This window comes from Felis catus, chromosome D4 (genome assembly GCF_018350175.1).
Source record: "Felis catus isolate Fca126 chromosome D4, F.catus_Fca126_mat1.0, whole genome shotgun sequence".
Lineage (NCBI taxonomy): Eukaryota > Metazoa > Chordata > Mammalia > Carnivora > Felidae > Felis > Felis catus.
This window is the reverse complement of record NC_058380.1, coordinates 42,278,474-42,301,652: the sequence shown is the minus strand read 5'-3', so window position 1 is coordinate 42,301,652 and position 23,179 is coordinate 42,278,474. Positions and strand designations below refer to the sequence as shown.

The following is a 23,179-nucleotide window of genomic DNA, read 5'->3' as shown; positions in this document are numbered from 1 at the left end:
TCTGCTATTTATTTCAAAAGGCTTGTAAATATTGGCCTTGGGAAACCAAAGTTCTTCTTAAAGGAGCTTGCATTCCTTCCCTGTGCCTTTGAGATGTAAATGTTCTACAAACTTCAAGGAGGTAATTCTTATCAGAAGAACAAAAGGGGAAAAGGTCATTTGAAATTTAGGCAAATAAAAAATCAATGTCTTCTCCACAAATATTAGTAAAAACAAAAAAAATCGTTAGCTATCTGAACAGATAAATTTAACTCATTTCTACTGTTCTTTTAATAGTAAGTTCTACATTTTCATACCTGTCTCATGTCTAAAATTTTAAGGTCTCTGTATGTCTGTATATGTATGCTGTAGATTTGTGATATTTTTCTGCCTCCAGATGATATTACCAAAATTAACTTGAAAAATAGCTCTATTTAATTCACATAAAGAAAATTAAACACTTATATAAATTGAATTCTCAGAAATTAACAAAAATGGACCCATATGTTTCTCAAGTTCACATGACTTGGTATAATCTTTGGTAAATAAAAACTAGTTGAAATTTGTTGGTTTCATTAAAATAGGTATGTCTTTGGATTTATCAACATTGAATATAATGCAGAGATACAAATTTTATTCTGCCTTGGTTTACTAGTCAAATAACTTCATGTTGTATCTCTTACGAAATTTATCAGCAAGGATAACTTAGGGTGATGGCTGGCTGTGTCTAATGTCTCATGAAGCTTTCAGTGGTAGTCTAAACATAATTATTGGAAGCGAGTGATTAAGATAGACATTAGTAGTGGTAAGAGTTTTTAGGTAAACTTTTTAACAGAGATTACATTTAACAGTATGTGTTCTTAAAAACAGTTCCCCAAATATCTTAGGTAAGTTGAACCTTTAAAGTTTTGCTAACTTAAATTCAGAGAAATTCACTGAATATCTAGATCATTTCCAAATAAGATAATATAATTACTAAACATGGGCCTATCTACTTCTGGTTGTTACAGAGGAATTAAAGAACTATTTGGGTCTCTTAGTAAACATGTCTTGTTGCATATTGAAAGACTGTACATTATGGAATGTACTCATAAATTTGGCAATCTAAAGAATGCTGTTGCAACACACAGTTCACAATTGCTTACTTAGTTTTCACTAGAAATTAAGGTTTCTAAGGGTTAGGAATTCTAATTAATAAATGTAACTAAAACTGTTAGAAATAATATGAAAAACATCTCTGAATGCAAGAAAAGTAAGATATATGTTTCCAGTAAAAAAAAAAAAGGAATAGAAATTCATTTTGTTGAATGAAAATAAAATATCTCAACATAAAACTGGTTATTTAAAAATGGAAAAGAGGAAAATCAAGACAAAATCTGAAACTTGTAGAAAGTCTGTGGAAAGGAATCGTTAGAAAGGAATTTTATGGATGGACAGGACTGGCTAAGATAAAAATTAACTTAATTGAGTGAATTTTAATATCAAAAGGCAGCTGCTACAATTTTACAAATTGATTCTGTCTCTGGTAAAAGGATAACGTTTTCTTGACTATCTGTGTATTCTTCATAAGAGACTGTGAAAGGTTCTTCTTTACCTTTTAAACTAATCTACCTTGAAGGCAAAGATTTTGTGTTTTTATCAAAATAATTCCCTGTGCTTTGTTATTTTTATAATCAGGTTTTTGATTATTTAAATAAACCTAGTCCTCTTGATACAAAGAAAGAAGTTTTGCTGAGAACTATGTGAACTTCTGTATTTGCCTGTGAAGTTTTTGTCTTGTCCCTTAAACAGATAACTAAGTATTATCTCACAGTGACCCATGATCAAGTGGCCAAAACGTTTTGATATTCTTGACAAACTTCCCCAAATCAAATTCTAAATGAAGTCTTTCTGACCTGGAAGAAACTCAGATATTTCAGAAGGTCCCTGGAACATTTCAAAAAGTGTATTAGGCTAATTAGGCTGACTTGATATGTTAAATTATATGGGAAGTGTTGTCAAATAAGTGATGCTAAACTTTTTTGGTTATATTTGTGTAGATATATGTTATTAATTTAAGTGTACTGGAATTTGTGTGAAATTCCTAAAAATCTGATTTGTCCTGACATAATGTTATCATTTATAATTCGAGTTGTTATCTTGAAATATTATATATCACAGAAATAACCAAATTTCCTTGTTAACTGCATTTTTAAAAAATGTTTATTTATTTTGAGAGAGTGTGAGCAGAGAAGGGGCAGAAAGAGAGGGGGAGAGAGAGTCAGTCCCAAGCAGGCTCTGCTCTGTGAGTGCAGAGCCTAACGTGGGGCTCAATCCCATGAACTATGAGATCATGACGTGAGCTGAAACTGAGTCTGAGGCATACCAGAATGAGCCACTCAGGCACCCCTCCTGTCAACTGCATTGTAAGGAACTCTCACCAGATCTTTAACCATGGCCATTTTTTTTTAACTCTCTGTCATTTACGGACATTGTTTTACACTGAAACTTTTGCAAAAATGTTTGGAAAATGCTTGATCTCCAAGGAGACTCATGGAAAATATTCCAAAATACAAGTTTCTAATACCTTTAAGATCATAAAACTGGATAAGAGTTTCCAGAACATAAGGGGAAAACTGGATTCAAGCAGAACAAAAATTAGTAACATGGGACTTAATGAACTGATAAGGATGGTTATAAGTTTTGTGACTTTGTTTTATTGCTAATTTTTTAAATGTTGTGTTTTTCCAGATTTAAGAAAACTTTTCCTCTTAAGTTAGCAAGGACTTACAGCAATTTGGTAAAATGGACCTGTGTAAACAATTGAAACATCTTTTTCTCCTTAAACGATCCCTCCAGAATTTGGAAACTCTTAGTGAACATTCTTATATTTTCATGGCAATCTATTTTTTTTTTTTTTGGCATAAATTCAATAAGAATCTGTTCTCTTGGTAACATGACATAATTGGAAACAATGAGTATATTACCAAAGTTGTGACTGGAATGTCATATTTTAGAGAGGTATGCATAGACTCAGATTATGACCAGACAGCTTTAAGGAAGAAAGGTGACTTTATGGAGTCAATAAAACTTCTTGAAAAAACATCCTGGTAGCTTGTTTACAGGGTTCCTGGCAGCCATACCAGGTAAGCAAGGATGGTTACTTCCCAGCAGGTGAAGAAACCTCAGGATATTTGAAGGGCTTCAAGAAGAGAGAAATTTACCCCAATCTATTGCTATTGCAAGCAATTCCAGTGGCAAATCCTTGGATTGGCATCTTGGCCTTGAGAAGCTTTGAAAAGTTCAGTCTGAAAATCCTTATGAAAAGTTTCAGCAAAACAGATTTAAGAAGAGTCTATACAGTCAACCACTATTCTTTGTTGGACTTATGTAAATAATCAGGCCAAGTTTATTGAAACTAGGTTTGTTTTGCAAACAAATTAACCTTAATTTGGCTGTCTTTAGTAGAAATTAAGGTGATTTAAAAGAGAATAATTATGTTTCAATAACACACCTTTGTGAATATTAGATTCTAGTTCTGATTAATTACCTTGAGGGTGTGTTGTTTACCTATAAACTAGATGGAATCCTGAATTCTTCTGGTTTCCTCAAATATCTGGCTATGACTCTCCAAACTAACGTTTCCACTTGGAATCAAACTAATCACTGAGAACTAAAACTGCCTCCCCCCCCCCCCCCCAAAGCTCTGCAAAATGAAGCTAGATCACTTCATATACACTTCAGAGAAACCACCACAATAGCTCATGTTTAGATAATCTTCATGCCTATTGCTGTGTGGGCCACTCAGGAAGTTTACCTAAACAACCAATGACATCACTGGAGATATTCAAACTGCAAAGATGCTTCAGCCCCTACCTCTAGAAATGTCTTCTCTCCACTGGCTGCCTTCAGGATTCAAGATTGATTTTATAGTCTGCTCCAATCATTAACCTCTGTTTTTATTTCACTTCCATAGAAATGCCTTTTTAAATGCCTCATTTCTCTCACAAAATAGGCCTAACTTTGGGAGCCCACCTGCAAGACCCACCTGCTGAAATAAGACACAACTGTTTAACTAAACTGACCTATTCTCAGGACTGTGACACTGGTTCTGTGAGATATGAAGCAATCAATCTGCCAGCTTAGCTTCTGGACTGTGAAACTTCTCGGGGAATTTTCAAAGGTGTGATAGTAGGGGAACAGAATTTGCCACCTGCAAATATGTCTCTTTGGCATACGAATTACTTTTAGGAAACAACAGACACAGGACAAGTTCTGAGAATCAAGTAGAAGTTACCCTTTTTTAAGAGACACTGGCATGCATAAGGAAAATCTCCATTTGTAAGGGTGTAGGCTTCCTTATACCAGGAAGCGATGGATGAGTCTAAATCTGTAAAAATTCTTGCCAATGAAGAAGACAAGGGCTTAACTCTGCATAAGAACCTTACCCTTGTTTATTATGCTTTTCCTGATAACCTCCCATAACTAACACTCTGACCTCATCTTCTTTTGTTTTTAGCTGAAGGTGGTATTGAAGGTGATGGTTTTGGCTGTTTTGGGGGGAGTTACTCAGTTTTCTTGGGCCTCTACCATGTATACAGGAGGTATGCATATTATTAAACTTCCGATACTTTTTCTCTTGTTAATCTTTCTTAAATCAATTTCATTATGAGACCAGCCAAAGAACCTAGAAGGGAAGAAGGGAAAACTCTTCCACCCCTACACCATCCAGGGACATCCCAAATCTGAAACACATGTCTTTTGGGGATTAAAAAAAAAAAACAAACTTAGACAAATAAAAGGAAATACATGCCACTATAAAACAAGACAGAATTATGAAAATAGTTCTATTTGTTGGCAACTCTGGCAACACTGAACTTCCCTATTATATAGATATAAAAAGAGGTGTTCTACTATCCACCTGCCTTTGTGGTTTTACTGATGTGCTTCAAGTACATATACGAATGTATAGCCAGGGGTAAGGAAAAGAAATATTATAGATTTTTAGTATTCTCCTGTTGCTATTCACTAGGTGTTATATAACTTAGGACCAGGAATTTATAGAGCTTTAACTTTAAAGAACTGATTTTTAACCACCATTCAATTAAAGTTAGTACAATGACTTTGCATAATACATACATGAAATAATTAGTGAAGATGGTTCTTAATTTAAAGGATGTTAAACAGCTTGTAGACATCTGGTAACAAGCTGAAATGGGTCATTCAAAATTTATCTAACTAAATTAAGGGGGAAAAATGTTTCTCCTCCCAGGTTGGCATGTCACAAGATAACTAAACCGACTTAGTAGGCTTGCCTGGGAATCCTTAGCTGTCAGTGGTGAATATGCAAAGGGCCAGCAAATTAAATCAACCTGCCAAACTGTCAATTTCAAGCCTCATGACTGCATGAAAATAGCATCACTGGAAGAAATCAAGCATTGCCTTCTTTTGGGTTTCCTGGCACCTATTCAAATACTCATGCAGTTGTGGCTAATTTTGCATGCAAATTTCAGTCAATAAGCTCAGAACAAGACCTCCCAAGATATTTCAAAGGATCTGACAGTATTTTTTCTGAATACCAAATCGACAGTAGTTGAAATTCAATCTCCATTTGCTGGTGCTTTACATATGCACAGTGTCCCCACCACAGAGCTAAGTTAATGAGAGCCTTACCTGCTTTCACTCACATCCTCCCAGCCGTCCTTGCTGAGGTTCTCAAACACATTGCTCATAACCTTGATGGAGTGATTGAGAACAGTGTGGTAACGGCCCACAGGGCACTTTTTCTTGGCGGCTTTAAATTTAACCTTGGTAGTGGTTGTCTTACAATCATATTGTCCAGACCTCACTTCCGTGGTGGCCATCTCAGATTTAGCTTTGTCTGCTAATTGCTGCAGTTTCTCCATTGAATTCTTCAGCTCTTCATTTTCATTTCTCAAACCATTAGCTTCTGCCACTTGTCTCCTTAGGGAAGTGACTTCTCTCTCCAGCTCACTGATTTTTACTTGAAGTCCAGCTTTATCTTTTTCTACTTCTTTACTCCCCCTTTGTAGCTGTTCTAGCTCTTTTTCCCTGTCCTCTGCATCTTCCTGTTGCTGCTTTAAGAGTGATTGCAGGAAGTCATTTTCTTTCATTAATTTTTTATTCCCTTCTTTTAATTTTCTTGACCTTTTCTCAAAAGATTTTAGCCGACTTTCCAGTTCAATGACCTAAACATTAGAGTTTAATTTATTCTTTTAAAAGTCCAAAAACCATAATCTGCTGTATATTTTTTATCATTTCTAATTTATGAAAATAAAATTACACTTAGCACAAGGACAAAATAAATCTAAAGTACTTAATTTCTAAATAATTCTAAGGTGGTGTAGATAAATACATTATAAAATGCAATAATACATCTGTTAAATAAAGGACAGATGGTAAAAGAAGTTAAAATTCTACACAAAGTGACACAGAACTAAGTATGCTAATAAACTTTGCAGTTTTCTGAGATAAGCACTTTAGCTATGTAGTCTAATTATTGTGAAAAAATATTTTCAGAGAAAAAAACAATTTATACAAAATCTAAAAATAGATACATAGAGAAACTTTATTAATAAAATAACAATTTTCTTCAATATCTAACAATCATATGAAAAAATGATTACCTAGTTAAAAAAATAATCTACCAAGTCTACTTTATTCTAAGTGAGAAAAATGTAATTTTAGCAGTCATGAGGTCCTTAGTTTATACAATAAGGAAACATTTACCAAAAAAAGTCTAACAACTTAAAATTACAATTATTCCAATATTGCATTAATTTATTTCAATAAACAATGTTCATGTTGTAGGACAAAGAAATGAAAACATACAATTTCTGACCTTAAGAAATTTCAAAAACTATTTGGAAAGAAAGGCACATGCGTAAATAAAACTGATTAAGGACGGGATCTAAGTGCCGTAAGTCTGGGCAAAAAGGACAAAGCAATTAATTCTAAGCCATGAATATGAAACTTTCAAGGAGTTGATTTCAGCTTAAATCTTGAAAAACAAATAATCACTATTGTTTGTAAAGTACAGTTTACGGGATGGCTTCATAAACATGATCTCTCTACATCATCCCAAAACCATGTGAGGTAAGTAGAGCCAACAATTATCTTCCCAGAAGAGGATACAGAGGCTCTGAAAACTTAAATAATGCAGAGAGGTAAACATTCTTTGAACTGGGATACAAATTCAAGATTTTGTGCCCCTCACAGTATTCTACAAGCTATGTGGGGAAGAAGAGTCGCCCAGATACACATGGGAAATGAACAAAGGACTAGAGTCAAGCAAGAAATCTAAATGATTGAGAAACTATATAGATTCATTTTTACTTTTAAAACAATTCTTCAAAGGTGAAAACATATTTGATGTATTGAAAACCAAGGATATAAAATATTCCAGAAATCTGCAAGATGAAAATATGCACATATTTACCACTTTCCAGTTTACTGGATTTAGTTAAGGTGGTGAAGATGTAAGCTGTTTCCTAAACATTACTTTCAGTCATTTCTGATTTACCTGTACTTCTACACCCCCTACTTTTCTTGTGAGGTCGACCTTCTTCATTTAATTCAACAGATTTTACTGATTAGTTATCCTGTCCCAGGACATGGATATTTCCCAACACAATATTAAGAATCTCATCTAATTTAAATTTGCTTTTCTGTAATATGATACATTCCCTTACTGTTAGATCTATGTCTTTATAGGGCTTACTCTTGACCTGGAGTAGAGGTATATGAAAGAGCTTGTATCAGACTATTGCAGACCTCTGTGCATATATGCAAGACAAATTCTATTATTCCTTTTCAATGCAAATACTTTACTGAAGAGCTGGATAAAGTGACAAAAAATACAGTGTTTAAGAACACATGAACTCTGGTTAAAAATCATTTACTTTTTCAAAATCATTGTATGCCAAATTTTATTCTCCATTTAGTAAACACTACTATCAGATAGGGAATATCACGTTTTTACAACCTCTTCAGTTTCTTAGTGGTTTTAATCACTGCAAACAATAGTATACTTTTCATATATATATTTTAAAATATTTTAACAGGTTAATTCCATGGTGGAGTAAATAGAATAAACTGTATTTTTTAAAATCTATTTTGTGGAAATAAGCAATTATACTGTTTTCAAAAAAATTGATTTTGACAGTAGTGATACAAAAATATTAAGAAACAGTATGGTCTTGGGGATATTGAATATTTTCTGTGCTATATCTTACTTCCAGCTCAGGTTACTTTAACCTGGTAAAATATTTAACCTATTTTAAAGTTTCCTTATCTGTGAAATGGGATTAGTAACATCTGTCTTGTAGATTATAAGTATTGAACATGATCATACACCACAATTCCTCATAGACAGTGAGTTCTAAACAGTTTATCATCACCATTACCACCTCATTATTGTCTCTATTATTATTATTAATCATAACAGCTACTTAATAAAATTACTTGAGCTGAAATATAATTACTTGCATTAAATATTGCTGAATTAGATCAAATTAAATCAACTTTGTACTTTTGATTAAAATATGTTATGAACAAATGTAACAAACACCTTAAGTATGAGATTTCAATTCTGGAAATTAGCATTATCTTTTTCTTTTGACTAAAATCCATTTATGTTAGGTACAACTCATGAAAATTTTATATAACACTGGAAAAATATCTGTTTAAAGTCTGTTACATTTAAAATGTTTAAGTATGTTAACTGCCTAAAGTGAATCTATGTTTACTCATAAGAACTGGTCAAAATTAATCGCATTTAAGTTTAAAATGGAGGACAAATAACAAAACAGAGACACTACTTCCCATAGTCCATAGCACAAATTAAAGTGTTGTTCAAAGTACACTCTTAAAATTGTTGTTAACCTGATGTTAAGCCTCCAGAAACAGAAAGAAAATTTCAATATATATTTGAAAATGAAAGCCTAGGGATTTGTTAAAGGTATTTGGTTTTTCTGTAAATCAGCTCAAGTGCATACTTTCCCTCCAGTACTGATCAGTTAAATAATTTACCAGAAAGGTGGTTCCTTTCAAAACTGAAATAAAACACTTGACTTTGTAAAGTGTCTATAATACTTTGCTAGGGCTGCCATAAAAAAATACCATACTAGGAGGCTTAAACCCTAATAATCATTTTAACTTAACTGACTCTTTGAAGACCTCATTTCCAAATATAGTCACATGCTTAGATGCTGGTGATTAGGACTTTGACAGGATAACATTGGTCGGGGGACTCAACTCATACCATAATAGTGTGAAATGTTAATATATTATTTTTTTTTTCAACGTTTATTTATTTTTGGGACAGAGAGAGACAGAGCATGAACGGGGGAGGGGCAGAGAGAGAGGGAGACACAGAATTGGAAACAGGCTCCAGGCTCTGAGCCATCAGCCCAGAGCCTGACGCGGGGCTCGAACTCACGGACCGCGAGATCGTGACCTGGCTGAAGTCGGACGCTTAACCGACTGCGCCACCCAGGCGCCCCTAATATATTATTAAAAAATAATCTTATATGTTTCATTTCTACTATGTAAGTAAATACCGTTTTCAAGTTGTTACTATCTTTTAATCCTATTTTGAATGAGTTTACAATACATCCTTTTAAAATAAGGAAACCCAACTAAAAATGGTTAAATCATGACTCATACAATTACATTAGGTTAATATAAAAAAAAAAAAGTGGCAAATTAGTATGATCCAATGCAAATAATTCCTGTTGGGTTTTAAAGACTTAAAATGGATTTCTGGATCGACTATGGTAGTAGCCATAGGTGGAAAGAAATAACAGATTTCCTCAGGGTTCCTACCTTAAGATAGTGGTAGATAGTAGTATAGTATTATATAGCCAGAGATAAATTATACAAACCCTGGCAAACAAAAATATTGTTCTGAAACAAAGAAGCTATTCAAACTGTATGACATTCCAGTTGATAATGTGTAATTTCAATTATATATTTACTTTAAGATAAATGAATGTGAGCATTTCTTGTTCTGTATGTTATTGTGGTAACCTGATATGTGTTACTCAGTATTAATGAGATGACAGCCTTTGTTACCTGACACATGGCAAGTGTTAGAAGTATAAGGGATCACATCATCTGTTGTAAATTCCTAGATTTCCTATAAGTCAAGTCACAGATGAAACAAATATAAGTAGCAGCATTAATATTTCTGTTTATATATTTGTGTATTTCCAGCTTTATCTAAGTATCTAGTGTAGCAAATGACAACCAGTTATAGGATGAAAACATTTAAAGAAAATTTTGGGGGTTCCTGAGTGGCTCAGTCGATTAAGCGTCCAACTTTGGCTCAGGTCACGATCTCACCATTCATGAGTTCGAGCCCCACATCGGGTTCTGTGCTGACAGCTCAGAGCTTGAAGCCTGCTTCAGATTCTGTGTCTCCTTCTCTCTGCCCCTCCCCCACTCGCATTCTGTCTGTCTCTCTCTCTCTCTCAAAACTAAATAAACACTAAAACAAATTTTTTAAAGAATATTTTCCTTTATAACAATAACAAAGAGGCTAAAATGCAACCAAGCCAACTTAATGGATCTTGATAATAATGTGTTTATATACAAAAATATGAATTAAGTATAAAATTGTAAAGATCAATGTTAAGATTTTTAAAGAACATTTTATTATTAATTACAGACATGATGTAAAGTGACTACAGGGTTTATACAAGTGGGTCTATTAAAGCAGGGAGTGCTATCCAAAATTATATGGTCATAAATTTCTATCTAAAATGAGATGGGTCATGTATATTTTTAAGTTTAAAATTAAATGATAAACATGTTACCATTTTACTTTACCAAAGTTAAAACTATGCTCAGTTTTAATCATTTAAATATTTTAAACCTGTATGCCTTTTGAAGTATAACAGAGTCTCATCATGTTCCATTTTAAAGTTAAATTGCTAAATTATAATTAATAAGCACATACAGTATACATTTTTTTAATTTCCATTGTCATTCTCTTCATTTCATCTTTGAGATATTTTTAATCTATGTCAACAGAAGCACAAGTGTTTGCACATTTATTTCACTAACATTGATTTTTTTTAACCCATTTTGGCAAGCCAATGATTTTGAATTATGAATTTAAATTAAGGATGCACACAAGGTTTAAGTTCATGAGCCCTCGTTTTAAACTATAATCCTTTATGTTAAAATTCAGATTTAACTTCCTCAGCTCAATATCTTAAAGATTGCACTACCTTCTGCCATGTCTGCTCCGACATTTCTTTCCCATTCTTCTCTGGAGTACTCTTCTTGACCCCATCATCTTCACCATATCCACAGAGTTGTTCTGGTGGAGAATAAATAATATATTATGGTAACTCATATAATGCTGAAACACTGTCCTGTCATTTTAAGGAAAAAGGTTCTGCTTTCTCAATTACGAATACTCTAGCCTATTTTATTGTCAAGTATTTGGCTAGAAACTAAATGGTGACCTTTTCCAAGATTTTCAGTCACATAATTACGTATCTTTGTAGCGTCTTTTTTTTCCCCCAGTGTAAGATTTTCAAAGGTACAACAGATCTTCAGGTTAACAATGCTATACTTTTATTCCTATTTTCATTCTTTTGTAGACTATTCCCCCTTTGCCTTAAAAGCAGAATTCACTGCCTTCTTATCTACACAGTCACTACTAGTTTTGTTCTCTGGATCTTGTTCCCTGCCAGGAGGATCAGAGTGATTGCTGAACAAAGCAAACAGTACCCGAATTAGGGTGGACTGAAACTGTAACAGCCCCTACCACCCCCTTTTCTTCAGGTAAAAGATCACACAGTAGGCAGAGTAAACCATAAAAATCTCATTTCCAGGAAAACTGTCACTGTATAACACATAGAAACCCAGATAACAGGTGAAGTTGTTTCTATAAATGATTCCTATATACTGACGATGCATTTGACTACCACAACCTTTCAACCAAGCAAAAATGTACAAGCAAGATATCAAAATTAAAGGAAAAAATAATCATAAAATTTCAGTTAACACTATTAAAATTTAAATACACTAAAACTTATAACAAATGTTTTCTAATCAGATAAATTATTGTGACAAATTTAATGTTTTATTATTGAATTATTTTTAGGATACAACATTTCTTAAAGAATTAATAGAAGGGCAAAAAGAATACACAAAGCTAAAAGGATGCATATCCGTGTTAGACTGAGGTGATTTTGCTTTAAAGTATGCTTGGCTGCTGTAGGTCAGTGTAAAACTTTGATTTATCAACAAAGGAAAAAGAAAACAATATTATTCTCCGTAGAGTAGAAATCCTCTTGGTATAAACAGTGACTAACAAGTTTGTTAGAGTGAATTAGGCATTTCTTTTGTCTTTGAAACATGACATATCCAATTAAAACTTCTGTACTCATGAAATAAATAGAACACTATCCTAAGGATAATAAAAGCTAGAATAGGTAGAATTTGCCACCTGGGGAATATGTACCTTTACCTTGATAATAATCTGTTGGTTCCCAAGTTTCCCTTTCTAGTCCCCTAACACCATGGTGCTGAATTCATTTACAACACTCTTTCAGCAATATAGAAATAATATGCAAATACAATTCAGCTGTTCAAGTCATTTAAATATCTGCTATAGTTCTAAGTGAAATATTTACTCTTAAAAATAAGAAGAAAGTATTTCTATGCTCAAAGAGCATAGAATGCTAAAAATAGTTAAATAATTCCAATAAAATAAATGCTGAAGACTGATTTAAAAATGAATTGGATTGCTGCTTTGTGCTCCCGTGTGTGCACAAAGTCCACTGGTGGACTGGTTGACCATGCTCACATGTGGTTTTCTGTCAAAAACTTTAGTTTCTCACCTTCACAGGATTTATAAAGAGTATTCAAATAGCTAAGCCCAGGTGATGGGGAAGAACAAGGAGCACCCTTTGCCCCTTGATTCTCCTCCCCTTCGAGGATCTCAGGATTTGAGAAATGAACCAAGAGGACCTAGTTAGAAATATGCACTTCTATTTTTGTCCTATGGTAGATGTATGAGCATGTTTCACCTTGCTGGAGATTTATCTTTAATGTTTTAGTTTATAAAATTCATTCTGATTTATATTCTTTCCCAGGAGTTTCTTCCCTCTCCACTTTTTAACGTTTAATACTGTTTATTCATAATTGTTTAAACTTATCCTATCTTCCATGTTTTTCTCTTCTCTTAATTCTCTTAGATTACATTAACAAATTAAATTCTTCTGCAATGTTTTCTCTTTGTAGATTCTTTTAGCTATTTTATCAAATTATTTTTAAAACTTATTATCATTATGAAGGATTGCAGAATATGACTTAAAATATGCCACTTCAGTATAGTGATTCTTTTGAGCAGTAGGTACTTGAAAAACAGCAAATGCTTTTGGTTAATACTTTCATATCACACTATAGTAGATAATTTCTTCTAATTTTTTTTTCAAAGTTTATTTATTTTTGGGACAGAGAGAGACAGAGCATGAACGGGGGAGGGGCAGAGAGAGAGGGAGACACAGAATCGGAAACAGGCTCCAGGCTCTGAGCCATCAGCCCAGAGTCTGACGCGGGGCTCGAACTCACGGACCGCGAGATCGTGACCTGGCTGAAGTCGGGCGCTTAACCGACTGCGCCACCCAGGCGCCCCTATAGTAGATTATTAGTCAGCAAATGCTTACTCCATCATCCTCTACCTTCATGGGTGGAGTACAGATCTCTACTCCACTGATGTTGAGGTTGGCCATATGAATTACTTTGCCTAAAGGAATGTGGGAATAAATAAGAATGTGCCTGTTATAAGCCTAGAACTTAGGTATTTCTCCTCTCCCCTTGGAAGCTTCCAGTATCTGCTTTGAAAAGAACATGCCAGAGAGTCCCTGCCCTGCTCAGCCTGGGCCCAAGACTGAGACATGTGGAATCATGTGAACTCAGTATGCTTCAGACAAACAACAGAACTGCAGCCTGAAGCACATCTGCCCAGCTGATCTGCAGAAACCATAAACAAGAAAAATCCTGTGTATTGTTGCAAGTCATTGAAATTTTGTGGTCATTTATGCCGTAGCAAAAGCTGTCAGGTACAGAAATTGATAACTATAAGTGAATGCTGCTATAATAAAAATCTAAATTATGTGGCATTGATTTGGGGATGGGTAATGGGTGCCAAAGAATATGTTTCAGAAGGCTGAGAAAATGGTGCTCGTGTTATGCAGTGGCCAACATTTGGCAAAATGCCATTTGACAAAACACAGAAGACAAAAAATGTAGCTAATAAATTTGTAACAGTAAGTGAGGAATATCCAGGGTAGAATGCTGACAGCATGAGTTGGTTGTTACTGGCTGCACTTGACTAGGTTTTAAGAAAAGAACTGAGTTCAGAAAGGAAGCAGCCACAGGCATATAGAAGTGCATACTTTCCATTACTTTCAGGATTGGAAATGAAGGTGTTTCTCACCATATCAAAGGAGCAGCCACTGACACACTGGCAGGATAAAGGCCAAATCTAAGATGTTGATATTGAGACATGGCCTCTGGGTTTGACTGTCATGCCTGTTACTGACAATCTCTGAAAGTAATAATGGGATGCTTAGTAGATCCTTTCAGCTGGACAAAGGACTTCTAGGAAGTTTATGGGTAAAGGCCTAAAAAGTCTAAAAGTGCTCCCCAATCCTCCACAGAAACTCATACAGAGAAGACATATGAATTGTTGGTAGCTGTATTTAATAAAATGACTTATTTTAGCCAAAGAATGTGGATAAAAGTCACAACGTGCCAGTTCTAAATCAAGGCTTAAAAGGCTCTGCATGTTTATACTTGTCCTTTTGTGGCCAAGAAACAGACACGTGAAGCAGAAATAAACTCCACTTGTAGCCTAAAAAAGAGCTGGACCAGATGAGCTGGACCAGATTGTTTCAGCCAATCCACAGACCCATATAACAACAACAACAAAAAATTATATGTGTGTGTGTGTGAGTGTGTGTGTGTACACGGACTTGCTATAGTTTCTGAGCTTTCACATTTGTTTGTTTCATCCTTTTATTAATAAACAGCTCTTCAGCTTTCAATGAAAAATACCATAAACAGTGGTTTTATGAACATACTCTTGTATTTGTAAAGATTGAGGATTCCTGCTCCAAGCCTAATCCTATAGGTGATTTCTCAGGCCTGAACATAGGTATTATATGCTTTACCTGGCAGGCCCTATGAGGGAAAGCTGCCCCCCCCCCCACCAGACCTGGCACACAGCCAATAGACTGTGGTCCCTGAAGGGAGTTTATAGTCAAGGGCTCAGGTTCCCCCTGCCAACCACATTTTTATGCATGTCTCTGTTCCTGCCTTGCGTACCTCCACTAGGCCTCCAGGTGAACACCTCCTGACTGGCAGCCCTTTGGCTGAGGCCTTCCTCAAGTGCCTCTGTTGAGATGTCCTTATTTGGGTGCTGGGGTGGGGGGTAACCTTAAAGACATTTTTCTTGCATCTGACTCAATACCCAATACTTTTCTTCTCCCAGCCCTCCCTTCCTTTCTCCCCCAAGACTCAGGTCAATAAAAATGCAGGAGACTTTTGCTCAGAGCTCCTTTGGCTGTAAGACAACCTCTCTGTCTGTGCTGATCCATCTGATCCTCAACTAGCAGGCAGTTCCAGGGGGAAGATGGAACAGAGAGAGTTGATGCTTTCTCCACTTTAGCCTCTTGCTTATATAGTAAGTGATTAAAGGCTTGACTGTTACTTTCATTTGGCTTATTATCTTAAATCAGCTACATAGACACCTGGCAGCCCAGATCTCTCCAGCTTCTAACAGAGATATTGTGGGATTGTAGCAGATTCATTACACTATGAATTGTAATTTTCAGTAAAGAGAAATTTAGTGTGATAGGGGCTTAAGGTGCTCGTGCGGGAAGTTAGAGGAGACAGAACTGATTTGAGAGAAAAGGTAATGAGTATTTAAAAAAAACATGCAAAACTTCTGAAATCTTTATAAAAATAGGCAGGGGAAAACAGGTAGCAGGAAATAAGAAAATACACCTGGTACATGGAGAAAGGTTACTATCCCTACAGATTTGAGATTTTAATCCAGGGAAACATGTTCAATGACAATAAATGTAAGTACCAGAGACACTAGATTTACCTGTCCATGTGGAACAACTAAAACTAGAGAATAAGAGATGAAAAAAATGGTTCTCAGACATTGGGTGTCTAAGACACTGCAAAGTAGTCAGACCTAAGGGCAAACAAATGAAGTGAATCCAATCCTTTTTCCCACTTATTGCCTAGAGCACTTCCAGGCTACAGCACAGAAATGGGGCACTAAATGGGTCTGGTATTCTTCCTAAATTGAAGTGACAGATCCCAGAGTCCAGGCAGACCAAGGAAGCTGGACTTTGCAGGATACAGTGCCAAGGAACAGAAATCTGCTCGGACACAGGGAGAGCTCCGAAGGTCTACAGGGGGTCCCCCTCAAGTCTTCAGCTAAGTACAGATCAGCACAGGCGTGTGTGTAAACAGCCCAAAGAAAGAACCACCTAAAAGGATTAAAGGAAATAATCTCCAAAAGTCACACAGGCCCAAGAATAGTTCATTCTCCCAATAGGAGAGAGTAGAAAAAAAAAAAAAGACATGTTATGTATTATTTTAAAAAAGATAAGAATGACAGGTGAATTCTCACTGAAAACACTTTAAGCCAGAAGATAATAAATTTGTTTTTTAGTATCAAAAGAAAAAAAAAACAACCCTGCCAATGCAGAATTCTATACTTAGTGAAAAGATCTTTCAAAAATAAAGACAAAATAAAGGTTGCTTTTTCAGGTATAAAAAAGCTGAAAGAAGTCATCACCAGCAGATGTGCACTATAGTAAATATTAAAGGGAGTCCTTTAGGAAAACAGAAAATAATATCAACTGTAAGTCTGGATCTACACGATTCCCAGGAAGGGAATGAAGAGCAGCAGAAATAGTTCTTAGTAAAGATAAGAACCACCAGACTGGTGACAGCTAAAGCCAAATATTTAAAATCTCTGAGATCACCCCTTGCAGGACAGGAAACACTCTCCAGCAGGTGGAGTGAAATGGACATTTAACAAAATACAGATTTAAGATCCAGTCTGGAAAAAAACACAATTAAAGAAAGAAAAGAACTTGTCAAAACCTGACTTTAATAAAATACGAGCTCAGAAAAGAAATAATAAGACATCCAAAATTAGTGGGAATTTGAAGAGTTGTAGATTTAATATAAATACTAGAAAGAACAAAGGAAAGAATATACATATAATATATAAACTCTCTCTCTCTCCATATATATGGGGAGAGGGAGAGGAAAAGTAAGAGAAAAAGTAAGCAAATACAAAGATTACTGACATCCTTGAACTACAGTATTAAAGATGCAATATGCAAAAACACATTTCCTTGTAATGCAGGAAGATCTTAATTGACAAATAATAAATTACATGGATAATCCAAAAATATGATTTAGAACAAAGTATATCAAGACATCTTCTATTTAAGTTTTGGAACATCAGGTTGAAAAAAGTAAAAATTCAGGCATTCACAAAGCAAAAGGAAGTCATATCCAAAGAAAGGAGTGAGGAACTGGAGGAAGGGCAAACCTGACACCTCTCCATAATATATCTCCACAACAAGCTTTCATTCTAAAAATGAATAATATCTAGAAAGTTCTGAGGGGAAAAAAAGTGTGACATGATACAATTATACCCAGCCAATTTATCCATTGACTGTAAAAACTGTTGAAACATATTTTCAAACATCTAAGCTCTTACAAATATAGCTACTTTGATCCCTTCTTGAAGTTTCAGTTATATCTGGCGAACCAAAAAAATAAATCATAATAAAGAATTCGTGAATAGAAAGACGATGGTTTTAAAACTGTGATGAGTACTGAGCACATTGCATATAAAAATAAGACTTTAAACCTGGGGAAATTATTGTTGCAATATGTTAAGTTATAGACTTTGATAAAATTAAAAGTATTTAATGAGCAAGACTCAAGCTGTGGGGGAAATAAAATAAAATTTTTTGTTTTTATTTCCATTTTTTAAAATGTTTATTTTTGAGAGAGAGAGAACAAGCATTGAGTAGGGAAAGGGCAGAGAGACAGGAGGATATAGGATCCAAGCACCAACAGGGCAGAGCCTGATGTGGGGCTCGAACTCATGAACCATGAGAAAAATAAAATGTATTTTAAAAATAACTTGTTTTCATTTTGCATGACAAGATATTAATTTTTAATATGTCCTGAAATTGAAATACATACTTTAAAAAATACAAAGTAATTCATTTTCAATATTTTTAGGATCTTTCTTTTTAATCTTAGAGGGAAGTTTTAGAAATTAACATCTATTGACGTAATGAAACATTTACCTAAAGTTGAACAGTTCTTTTATGATTATATGTTTCTTTTTATTTGGATTGTTCCAAATAAAGTAATATGTAATTATCTTTTTTAAAAAAATGTTTATTATTTATCTTTGAGAAAGAGAGACAGAACATAAGCAGGGAAGGAGCAGAGAGAGAGAGGGAGACACAGAATCTGAAGCAGGCTCCAGGCTCCTAGCTGTCAGCACAGAGCCTGATGTAGGGCTTGAACCCACAAACAGTGAGATCACGACCTGAGCTAAAGTCAGACACTCAGTCAATTGAGCCACCCAGATGCCCCTATGTAATTATCTTTTTAAAAAATAGCATATATTATGTTTTTCTGTTTGCACAATTTATCTGTCTTCTTTATATATAAGTATTAAGAGATATTTGATTTGATAACTATTTAAGATTGAAATTTTGATTTTTAAGTGATGGAATTAAGATGTTTTGTCTTCTTTTATTCTTTCTTACTGCTTGAATATTTATAAGTATGCATACTTTTTCCAGAAACAATAAAGTTATTACTTTTTAAAATTTTATTTACTTATTTTGAGACAGAAGGAGAGAGAGAGAGAGAGAGAGAGAGAGAGAACGAACAGGGGAACGGCAGAGAGAGGGGGACAGAGAATCCGAAGCAGGCTCCATGTTGACAGCAGAGAGCCTGATGAGGGGCTTGAATTCACAAACTGTGAGATCATGACCTGAGCCGAAGTTGGATGCTTAACCAACTGAGCCACCCAGGCAGCCCAATAAAGTTATTTTTAAAAAGTAAACTGAGGATAAAATCTTAGAGAACCCCAAAAGGTAAGGAATAAGTGGAAGGAAATTCCAGTGGAAGAAACAAAGAAAATACAGGCAAGCACAGTATGAAGGTAAAACAAAGGAAAACCAGTGTTTCAGTGGTGTAAAACAGATATCTCAAATGCTGTCTTTGACAAGGCACCAGTGACCTAAGAGCAACTGGAACAACAATAGTAATTGGGACAATAGAAAGATGAGTGGTATATGAAAACTTGTTAAGTATAAATTATTAAATTAATTCTTGATTATAAATTGTCAACACCTAAAAAGTACAGCAGTAACAACAAAGCTGTAGTTAAGTTAAACAAGGAGAAATCCTTCATATCAATCTTATTTACTTTTTTTTTTAATGAGATACCACAATATGGACTGAAGTCATATAGTAAATATAGTAATCTTGATTTTAACAAAGGAACAATACTTCAACTGGAACAGATACATTTGCTCTTACTAAACAGTTTTAGGCTAGTGGTCAATCAGGTGGCAGATCTGCAGACCTCCAAGTTTCTTTTTAACTCTATTATTTTGATTCCAGGACAACAGAGGAGCACTAAATGAGTTCCAGAAAAATGTAATGTCAAACAAAAATATAAATGAATTATTGAGGATAATATCTCTATATAATCTATAAAACTTTGAACAAACATAAATAGTAAAACTTTACTGACGAACCAAAGAATGAACATCTCTTCTCCTTATCAAATATCTCTTTAGAATTTTTAATAAATTATAAAGCTGACTTTTAGGTGTTCTATTTGATTTTCTTGTGAAAGGTAAAAATGTTAAACATATCAGAAAGTAAAGCAGTGGAAAGAGGGGGAGCAAGGATAAGATTCTTACAAGAAATTGAAAATAAAACATCAAGTACTGGATAATTTAAAAATGCCTGCATTAAATATTTAGTCTTACAAAAAAATGTACCTTCTCTTTTCTCTGCCATACATGTGTTCAATTCTCGTACTGTTGCCTTATCAATAGATATACGTACTTTAAGTTTATCCAATTCTTCTTGAAGATTCATCCTATGAAAATTAACAAAATAAATGATTATTTGAAACATGTAAGTTACTGAATAGTGTAGCAAACAGATAAAGGTAGTAAAGATATTTAACAAAATATGAATTAGGCAATAGTAAAAAAAGAAAAATATATCATTATTAATAAACCCTAACAATTAAAATTGAATTTTAATGAGAATCTGGAAAAAATGTTTTAAGTAAGTGATTTTAAATTTATCTAAATAAACATGCTAAATACTTAAAAACATAGGCTGTATTTTTAAAAAATGAGTTACCCAATCATTTTTTTTCTAAGATTTTATTTTTAAGTAATATCTACACCCAATGTGGAGCTCAAACTTACAACCCCAAGATCAAGAGGTGCATGCTCTACTTAGTGAGCCAGCCAGGTAATACACTTTGTACCAAACACTTTTTAACAAACAGATATACTATGCAAATCATAATACAAATATTAATACATACACTGAAAGCAAAGTTAGTACATTTCTAGATGCCAAGAAAAGACAAAGAACTCTTACTAGTAAAATGGAATTGAGCTACCATGGTGAGAGACTGGATCAAATACCACCCATGGAGACCTCAGACCTTCAGACCTGAATGGGGATGGAAGTTTATGCCCAAGGTCCTTCATGGCTGAGAGAGAAAACTGGGCTAACTGTAGTAAGCTTGGAAACAAAAATTTTCTGAGTGAAACATGAATATCTGAGCTTATTTTGTTCCACTAAAACAGGTAAGCCTAGGGGTGCCTGGGTGGCTCAGTTGGTTAAATGTCCAACTCTTCTCTTGATATCGGCTCAGGTCATGACATGACTGACAGTCTACATATCACCCCACCCAATAAAGGAGAATGCACAATAAAGAAAATGAAACAACAGAACAATTTAAAATGAGTTTTTATAAAATTAGAGTTTTGAAAATGTTGATAAAAAGGAAAAAGAGGTGACAAACGTTTATTTTAAAAAACATAACTCATTACAAACTAATGAATGTGTTAAATAGCACACAAAGCTAATGAAAGCTGGTAAAATTATAGACAACACAAAGAAACAAAAAGGAGGAAAACAGTAACAATATATAAAGTGTGTTTGAATAAGAAGCCCAAAAAGCATCTAATAGAAATTTTCAAGGAGAGAATTGAGAAAGAGTGAAATTAATATTCAAAATACAATGGCTGAAAATTGAGAGCTGATGAAAAATGTAAATTAGTAGATTAAGAGAGTATCACAAATTTCAAACAATAAATAAAACTAAAGTCATGGTTAGAAACACAGGAACACTGTAGGATACCAAAGAAAAAGACAATCTTAAAATCAACCATATTGAGAAGAAATGTTAATTAACAACTAAAGAACTTTGGAGTGACAACAGACTTCTCACAGAAACAAACAAAAAAAGCAGAAGAAAAATAAGTAATATTTTCAACGTTCAAAGGCTTACTACTCATAGATCCTAGATGAAAGAACTATTTCATTTAGGTGGAAAAAGACCCTTCAAAGTCAACATATGAAACAAAATAGGCAGCGATGATTAAAAACATTTGTAAATGTGTACATGGAAGTAAATATTTATCAGGTGAAGCCATCATAACAATAGCTAAGTGAAGGTAGAAATAGAATATGGTAGAACTAAAATCTGAAAAATAAAATGCTATAAGATCAAGAGAAGGGTCAGTGTTAAAGTATTCTAAGAACCCTGTACTGTTGGTGAGGATATAAGTACTAATGAACTTTAGTTTGTCAAATAAACAGTGTATAATTTCAGGGTACCTGGGTGGATCAGTTGGTTGAGCATCCAACTCTTAATTTCAGCTCAGGTCATGATCTCAGGGTTGTGGGATCGACCCCCAGGTCAGGCTCCAAGCTGAGTGTGGAGCCTGCTTGGGATTTTCTTTTCCTCTGGCCCTTCTCTGTTTGTGCATGCAGCTAGCTAGCTCGCTCTCTCTCTCTCTCTCTCTCCCTCTCTCCCTCCCTCAAATAAAAAAATAAATAAATAAAAATTTAAAAATAAAAACCAATTTTTTTAAGAGATATATAATTTCAAGAAAAAGCATTTAAAGAATGGAAAACATAAAATGTATAAATCAGAAGAAGTCAAAAAAGAAATGAACAACATGTACTCAAATCTAAGGGAAGAAAAGGACTAAAAAATGTTTGCTTATTTATTTTGAGAGAGCACAAGCAGAGGAGGAACAGAGAGAGAATCCCAAGCAGGCTCCATACTATCAGTGCAGAGCCCAAGGCAGGGCTCAATCTCACAAACCAGGGGATCATGACCTGAGCCAAAATCAAGAGTTGGATGCTCAGCTGACTGCATCACCCAGGCGCCCCAAGAAAAGGATTTTTAAAAGGAGCATAAAAAATAAAATACAGACTAAGAAAAAAAAGTAATATTAAAGATAAAGATTGTTATTACATAATGATCAAAGAAATTACTTACTAGGAAGACACAGCAGCTCTAAAATGTTATATATTCAACAATATATTTATAATTTATTATAATTTATATTTTATTTTATTAAAAGATTTAAAATATAACATTAAAAAAATAAATATAATATCTATATATTAAAAGTACATTTTACATTTATACTTTATATAACTATTAAAAAAATAGTCCCTGCTTTTCCTCACTAAGATTATTTATTAAAAAATTGATGTTTACAGTTTGATGGGTATACTTACATATTTTTTAATATAAGAACTTTAAAAATTACGGTCCTAGGATTACATTTGTAGCTTCTCAGGTAGGTTACAGATTGATGGGAGGGGCACACACACATACACTCATCCACACAGTAATTACTGTACCCCATGTAACTGGAGGAAATCTGTATATGAAACTTATGATTGTTTCTTTCTTTCTTCTTTCTTTCCTTCCTTCCTTCCTTCTTTCCTTTCCTTTCCTTTCCTTTCCTTTCCTTTCCTTTCCTTTCCTTTCCTTTCCTTTCCTTTCCTTTCCTTTCCTTCCTATTTATCTTTGAGAGAGAGAGAGAGAGAGAGA

At 34.2% G+C, this 23,179-nt stretch overlaps 1 protein-coding gene across 4 annotated transcripts in view; it reads right to left on the bottom strand.

Annotated features, from left to right (window-relative positions):
• Positions 1 to 23,179, bottom strand: part of CNTLN (centlein) — a 311,923-nt gene that overhangs the window by 103,795 nt on the left and 184,949 nt on the right. For all 4 annotated transcript variants that reach the window (XM_045043687.1, XM_011288695.4, XM_019816024.3 and 1 more), the window contains exons 13-15: positions 20,079 to 20,179; positions 11,214 to 11,305; positions 5,632 to 6,167 (exon numbers count right to left, since the gene is read on the bottom strand). In XM_045043687.1, coding sequence (XP_044899622.1) covers positions 5,632 to 6,167; positions 11,214 to 11,305; positions 20,079 to 20,179 — 729 coding nt within the window. The remainder of the gene's footprint in view (positions 1 to 5,631; positions 6,168 to 11,213; positions 11,306 to 20,078; positions 20,180 to 23,179) is intronic.